Genomic DNA, 8312 nt, shown 5'->3' on the forward strand with positions numbered 1-8312 from the left:
AAAAGAAAATAAAAATAAACAAAACAAAATAAAAAGGCGCGCAATAACACAGTGATGCCTTTAACAAATGAGCATGAAAATACTACGCTAGCACGTTAAAATACTGTCTTAGTTTTGCAAGGACATCATCTTGACATAGAGCTGATACGATTTCATTTGGTAACATATTCTAATGATGTACCGCGAGAAAGAGGGGCGAGTGTCTCAAAAAGTTAGTGCGCTCAAGAACGGGCTTCACTTTAAAGGAATGATCTAGACGCGGGAAGATACGATGGGCGGGCCTGATGTGGCATGCGCTGAAAGACGACCCGCAGTGATATAGCTTGTGAAAATGGGAAAGGAGTCCTATCAGCCTTCGATTTTCCAGCGAGGGGAGACTTAGAGATATTTTTATGTTAGTGATGCTAGAAGTTTGTGAGTAATGTTTTCGTGATGAAGCGGGCTGCTTTGTTTTGTTCCGACTCGAGCTTGCTTATGAGGTACGATTGATGCGGATTCCAGATAAAAGACGCGTACTCCACTTTCGAGCGAACTAGCGTCGTATAGGCTAATAATTTAGTGGGCTTGTTTGCCCAGTAAAGGTTACGCCTAATGTAGCCAAGGGTTTTATACGCGGAGCTAGTAATCGCATAAATGCGATGATTCCATGAAGATGGAATCGTTTGAAGATAAATGAATTCCCAACTACTTTATTGTTTGCGCATGTGCAATACTAATGTTGTTCATCACGTAACGGGCAACTGTAGGGATACTAGATCTAGTGACAGCTATAGCCTTAGTTTTTGAAACATTTATTTCCATTTGCCACTGTTTACACCAGTTCGCGAGGTCAGATTGCAAAATGTAATTGTCGAAAGAGTTAATTATTCTTCTATAAATTACGCAATCATCTGCAAATAGTCGTATCGTAGATTTAATGTTATTGCCGATGTCGTTGACGTATAGCAGGAATAAAATTGGTGCCAATACAGATCCCTGCGGAACTCCGGATTTAACTAGTGATCGCGGTGAAGAAAATTCATTAGTAGCTACAAATTCGTACCGGTTAGTTAAAAAGTTACTAATCCAATTCGTTATCCTGCTATTTATATCAACATGGCGAAGTTTCAATAATAAACGATTATGAGCTACCCTATCAAAAGCCTTCGCAAAATCAATAAATATGGCGTCTATTTGTGAGGAGTGGTTAATAGCTTGGTGCAGGTCAGAGACTAGCTCGAATAACTGCGTCTCACATGAGTGACCCCGTTGGAACCCGTGTTAGTTAATGAAGAGGAGATTGTGATCGGTTAAGTATTTCATAATTGCTGATGATATAATGTGTTCTAATAGTTTACTTGGAATACTGGTCCGTGAAATAGGTCTGTAGTAAGAGACAGATGATGGGTCACCGGACTTAAAGATTGGAATTATTTTAGCTATTTTCCATTCGTCAGGAACAGATCCTGAATCAATAGACTGTTGAAAACGAGCGGCGAAAATGCGAGTTATCACTGGTTTAGTCAGTTTTAGTAGTTTTGCACAGATTCCGTCTGGACCGGGAGCCAAGCTGTTAGAATGACGATCAATAGCAGCTTCAATGCCCTTTGGGGTGATTATGATATCACTCATGATGGAGGTAACAGAACCGAGTTCAATGTTAGCGGGAATGGGAATTTCACTTGTAAAAACAGAACAGAAGAAATAATTTAATGCAGTAGCGACCTCCGATGTTGGAAGGAATTCATTGTCTTTCCTTATGGAAATGAAGCCTGATGATGATGGTTTGGGGCTTATTACTTTCCAGAATTTGTTTGTGTTGTGGGCTAACATGTTGGAAATATCATGGTTGAAAAATTTGACAGTGCATTGCTCCTGCTTTAAGTGATGTTCCATGGTAATGTTACACACGTATTTCCACATGCCTTGACACAGCACGCGCAGCTAAGGCTTTGCACATGTTCAGATATGTTAGTGACTACTTAGTTATCCTTAAGAATGTGCGGCTGAAGCATTTTGAACAGCATTTGAACCAACTTTTGGTGTTTTTGATTATGGTTGCAAAGGTCTCATAATCACCTTTGATTTACCTGAAAGGGACACTTCCAGTTTCTTGATATCAGTAACACTTTGCACGACAGTCAGGTTAAAGAAACCAGTCCTTAGCTCGAATTTCGAAAATCCAGGGTAAAAAAACCAGTCCTTAGCTAGAATTCGACCCCTTCCAAGATTTTGAAAAGTGGTATCGCAAAGGAAGTCGCGAGAACTCTTGTGACCATCAGGTTGCGTGCAACTTTCAACTCCCAATGCTACTTATGCGCGATGCTGGCTTTCCCGCAGTATTTTTGGTTTCTATAGCAGGAAGTTTGAATAAAGAATTGAATTGAGGGACTTACACACATGCCATCAACAGGCTGAAACCAAAAACGCTTGGTCTATGGCTGTGAAATACCGCGAATGGTGCTGCCGAGGCCGGCTGCCCAACAAAGCACAATACACGTTTTGAGGAGTGCGGAGTAGTAGTGGCGTACAGGATCTCACTTTTATGTGCAAATTTTTATGTTGGCCAGACCGGCCGATGCGTCAATAGACAATTTAGAGCGCATTGGTCAGCTCTCAATCATTGGCAGGGGGCAGCCATTCGGCAGATCACTGCTGGAAGTGCTCGTGCATGCCTAAATTCGGAGCACGCGCGTTCTGCGCAGCTTTGCAATTAGCAAGCTTGAAAATTATTCGCCCCATTGTGCATTAGCAACGAAACTGACAAATGCGTGAGCACGCCTTCCCTAGCTTTGCATGCCAAAGGAAAATGGCGCTGGAATTCTTTTCAGTGCCAACTGCGCCTTCTGGTTATTTTCATATGTTTCCGCGCAAGCATGCGCATTGCTTTTTTTCGTCATTGAACCCTTCAGTTGATGTCTAGCGCCCATCCAGTCTATGTGTCTCTCTCTCATTAGTGTTTGCAGTCCTTTGTGCTTCTTATGGTATCCAAGTTCAGGTAATTCTGTATTTATGATTTATATAATGATAGCTTCAGATCACAAACCAAGTGTTGTAGAGATACAAGCTGTATTGCTTAAGTGAGAATTGCTCATTGTGTGAAGAGGTGCACATAAAAGGAGAGCCCCTGTGGTTGGCTGGCGCAACCATCACCTATTTCTGCACTTACTGAAATACTCCACTTGTGCTCAGTGAAACAGCATATGTGTTCACAGCATATATGTGATCGCTAAACCATTCACTCTTGTCATGCAGGTGTTTCAGCGCGCATTCGTGCGCCTGTTGCTTCCAGCCCTAGTGACGGCTTCCCTGGCAGCCCCGATGCAATATCGTGCTTCGTCAGGTGAAACTGACAGGATTGCCTGTCACCCCTCCCTGATGTGCGCCCCTGGTTTTTCAACTGCACCGACCTTCAAGCCCCTGGATTTCGTCGGGAGCGGCGGATCTGCGTTTTCGATGACACCGCTACTGAAGACGGTGGTGCTCGATGCAGCATGGACGAACCTGTCGTCATCGACATCAACCTTGCAGTCAACTACAAAAGAGCAGGCACTACCGGTGGCGCCTTGTGGGCTCGGCGGCTGTGCACAGACGCAGATCGCTAAACCATTCACTCTTGTCATGCAGGTTGGTAAAGCTTACAGTCTTTTTTGTAAGAAGTCTAGCAATTATTTCCTGCTTCAGCTGCCGAGCCCGCACTGCTGCCTTCTTGTCGCTCTTGAGTGCTCTCATGTAATTCGTGCCTTGTTGATGATGTCGGGCGATATCGAAAGCAACCCGGGGCCTGACTCCAACGCTTTACTAGTTGAATTGAAGAATTTGTCTGCTGGACAGTTGAAATTAATCAGTCAGGTTCAAGACCTGAAAGTTCATTTATTGTCGGCGGACAAAGCTATTGCTGATATGGGCAAACACATGACTGACCTAGAGGGTCATTATCAAAATCTTGTCTCCTTGCGCTCTGACTTTGAAGCCGTCAGAACGTCTACCGCTCAAGTGGCCACAGTGGTACACAGGCTTGAAACGCGTATTGATGACGCCGAGAACCAGTCACGACGCAATAATCTTATTTGTTATGGCCTCCCTGAATCAACTGGATCAGAGGCGTTTGCCCAGACCGAGCAACTTATCATCAAGCACTGCCACGATCATCTTAATATTAGCATCGAGCTGAAGGAAATTGAGCGCGCACATCGTCTCGGTCATCGCACAGGTACTAACCGCCACCGTCCTGTCATAGCAAAATTCACCTTCCATAAAACAAAAGAATTGATTCTTTCTAACGGCCGCAAGTTCAAAGGAACCAGCTTCAGCGTTGGAGAGGATTTCACTCGTTCCGTACAAAACGCTCGCAGGCACCTCATAACTTTCGCGAAAAGCAAATCATTACCTTTTTCTTTGCGATTCAAAACACTGCATATGGGTCATAAGCGCTACGTCTACGACGAGCTAACGCAGTCTGTCAAAGAAATAATATAGCAATTTCCCCGTCGTAAAAATTTCTGCTACACTGTCAAGCCCAAATCTAACATATCATTGTCTGTAATCTTTGCCAACGCACGCAGTTTCCTTCCCAAACGTGACGCTTTTTCCAACCTTGTTTTATCATCTAACAGTAATATAATGGTGATAACCGAAACGTGGCTAACGGAAGATATAACAGACGCAGAAGTACTAGCCGACCTACCGGAATTTCTTGTCTACCGAAAGGATCGCAAAGGCATGCGGGGGGGGGGGGGGGCGGTGTACTGATTGCTGTGCATCAGCAGTTATCGTGCTCCGTAGCCAAAAACATCACTTCTGATCTTGAAGTATTATGGCTAATTATTCATGCTTCCCCCCATACTATCATTTTAGGTGTTTGCTACAGGCCTCCGAATAATATTCCAGATTTCTCATTTAAACTTAATAACAGTTTGAGTGACCTTAGTAATCAACACCCGCAAGCAGAAGTCCTCCTTTTTGGTGATTTTAACTTTCCTCAAATAGACTGGAGCAATGACGTCCCTATAACTATGGGCAGTGAGCCTGCCAAAGATTTTGTGGATTTCTGCCTTAATTTTAATTTAACCCAACTTGTATCAGAACCTACATGCGTTGCACAGAGCACTTCTAGCATCTTAGATCTCATCCTAACCAGTAATCCGGAAAGCTTATCATCAATAGCATATCTACCTGAAGTCAGCGACCATAAAGTAATTCACGCCACATTTTCGTTTCAACCCGTGAAACGCCATTTAATCAGCAAAACAATCCGCCTGTACAATAAAGGTAATTATGATGCAATTAATAGTGATCTGAGCACGTTTCTTCCTACGTTCGTGAGGTTATGTTCTACACGCTCTATTAATGAAAACTGGTCAATATTTAAAAACAAACTAGGTGATCTCGTTGATAAATTCATACCAAGAATAACGTTCCGCGCAAATCGTAACAAACCATGGTTCACTAAAACGCTTAAGCGACTTGAAAACAAAAAGAAACGTCTCTTCCGCTCAGCCAAACTAAACGGACACTCCTCTGCTTGGGAGAAATATTTTGTAGCCGAGGACGATTATCTGAGGGCTATACGGAAAGCTAAATTCTCCTTTTTCCACGATGAGCTGCCTAAAATGCTTACGAATAGCCCTCGTCAATTTTGGCAAATAATAAACCCTCAGGAGGCGCGCATGATCAGCGTGTCAAATGCACATGGCGAAGTGGTCAGCGACAGCGAGTGTGCTGACATTTTTAACGCAGCCTTTTTCTCTGTATTTACTAACGAGACTTCAACTCCAGATCCTCCCACATCTACTAACATAACTGCGCGTATGTCGCCAATTATATTCTCGGCAGATGGAATCACTTCGATTATTGATAACATCAAGCTTTCATCGTCAGCAGGTGTAGATGATATTAATTCCAAGCTCTTAAAAAATATTAACCATGTATCTACTGCGTACCTAACTTTGTTGTTTTCACAGTCACTCTCTACAGGCATCTTACCATCCGACTGGCAAGTGGGCAAGGTCGTTCCAGTCTTCAAATCGGGCAACAGAGACACCCCATTAAATTATCGCCCTATATCATTAACTAGCGTCCCCTGCAAAATCATGGAACACGTCATATACTCGCATATCGAACTTTTTAGACTCAATCTGTTTTTTTCACCCTTGTCAGCACGGATTTCGAAAAGGCTACTCTTGCGAAACACAGCTGGCAATTTTACTTCACGACCTGCATGTTAACCTTGACAGTAACCTTCAGACTGACGCCATATTCCTGGATTTTGCAAAAGCATTTGACACAGTTCCTCATAAACGTTTGCTGCTAAAATTGTCTCAGTTAAATTTACACCCCGACGTACTAAAATGGATAGAAGCATTCTTGACTAACCGCTCTCAGTTTGTTTGTGTTAATAACCATTATTCTAGCCTACTCCCCGTAACATCAGGCGTCCCCCAGGGATCCGTCTTGGGACCACTTCTTTTTTTAATTTACATTAACGATCTACCAACGCATGTATTATGTAACATTCGCATGTTTGCAGATGATTGTGTAATCTACCGCAAAGTTACTAACACATCTGACCACACACTCATCCAGAACGATCTCAATAATGTACAAGAATGGTGTAATCGCTGGCTAATGAACCTAAATCCTAATAAATGTAAACTCGTGTCTTTCACTCGCAGCCGTAACCCCCACACATTTACCTATTCCATTGCTGATGTTCCAATAGAATCAGTCCAATCATTCAAATACCTCGGTGTCATCCTATCTTGTGATCTGTCCTGGCGCTTGCACGCTACTAACATCATCTCAGCTGCTAATAGATCACTGGGATTTCTTAGACGACATCTGCGTCATACCCCACAACAAGTAAAAGCGTTAGCCTATAAATCATTTGTAAGATCGAAACTTGAATATGCATCTCCCATCTGGAATCCGCATCAGATTTATATCATAAATGCACTTGAGGCTGTGCAAAATCGCGCTATTAGGTTCATTCAATCTTCATATTCATACGATATCAGCATTTCATCGATAAAAGCGCAATCTGGCTTGGAAACACTTTCTTTCCGTGGACAGGTTGCCACCCTCTCTCTCTTCCGTTCATTTTTTTTCAGCTCCCTAAATCACCCACCGTACATCACGCCCCCTTCATACATATCTCATCGCACCGGTCATCCGCTTCAAGTTGCACGCGCACGTGCCCGGACCACCACTTTTCAAGCATCATTTTTTATTCGAGCATCAAGGGACTGGAACGGCCTTCCACACGCCATCGCAGCCATTACAAGCCCATCTGTCTTTACTGAAGCTGTTGTCACCCATATCTCAAAAATGAACACCTGTTTCTAATGTTTATTTTATTAACCACCCCTTATGTAATACCCCTCTAATGGGGTTTTTAAGGTAATAAAGTGAAGTGAAGTGAAGTATTGCTTTGATAATCTCTTCAAAAATTACACTATTACAATAGTTACATTTATCGCACAGTCAAACTTTTTTTGCTACCAATGCTTAATGACATAAAACTCGTAATAGGATAACCCTATTACATGACACATTTTGTATTGTCGTAGGCCAATCCACTCTGCGTAGGTGCTCCATCAGCGAAGCTGTGCAGAGCAACCTGCATACTGATTTGTATATTTTATATATAAAAGAATTCATAGGTTGGCGGTGCCGTGGCACCCTATGCACCTGCAATCGAGAAAGGTATGCGACAAGCTCTACCGCCTTCCAATAGTTATCAGGCTAGTGTCGTCACTCCCCACTTTGTACTCTGGTGTTGCTGCGGCAGCTTGTATTGCAGCAGTCTTACTGCGAACACATGTGAGGAATCGCTACGTACTTTGCATTGGTAGCGCGCGCCTCTCATCAATCATGTTTTTGTATGCTTGTCGTGTGATTTCTTTATTGAAATAAATGCTGTGCTGTATGTTGCACGTGAAATTCCAAAGGAGATTGGCACTGAGTCCGTCTGTCTGTCTGTCTGTCTGTCTGTCTGTCTGTCTGTCTCCTATGTCCTGATGCCGCCGAGGTCGTTTCTTCAGGTGGGTATGTCTATATCAGAATAGGCATAGGTGGCATGACGTGCACACACAGATAGCACGAATGATAGGTCATGGTATCAATGACATATTTCTTCTGGCACGTACGTCATGACATGTATGGTATGAATATCCTCATGCTTTCGTAGTCATATTTTTTACTCGATATATATGAGGATATGAATGACATTAATGCCTGACATTATACGGATAACACATAATTATCATTAAATGAATGCATTCGTGTAATTACATGAATGACTTGCATGCATGAATCGACAGGGATACACAAAT

The 8312-nt window shown here is 42.9% G+C and overlaps 1 protein-coding gene across 1 annotated transcript; it reads left to right on the top strand.

The window, feature by feature from the left end:
• The first annotated feature begins 3435 nt into the window (after positions 1-3435).
• Positions 3436-4458, top strand: LOC142586087 (uncharacterized). Its single transcript, XM_075697346.1, has one exon. It carries the CDS (start codon positions 3436-3438, stop codon positions 4456-4458), a length of 1023 nt encoding a protein of 340 aa, XP_075553461.1.
• Positions 4459-8312: the final 3854 nt, after the last annotated feature.

Source organism: Dermacentor variabilis, chromosome 6, assembly GCF_050947875.1.
Source record: "Dermacentor variabilis isolate Ectoservices chromosome 6, ASM5094787v1, whole genome shotgun sequence".
Classification (NCBI taxonomy): domain Eukaryota; kingdom Metazoa; phylum Arthropoda; class Arachnida; order Ixodida; family Ixodidae; genus Dermacentor; species Dermacentor variabilis.

Excerpts from the sequence above, each read along its gene's own strand:
- LOC142586087 (XM_075697346.1), top strand. The coding sequence starts at position 3,436 with ATGACACCGCTACTGAAGACGGTGGTGCTCGATGCAGCATGGACGAAC.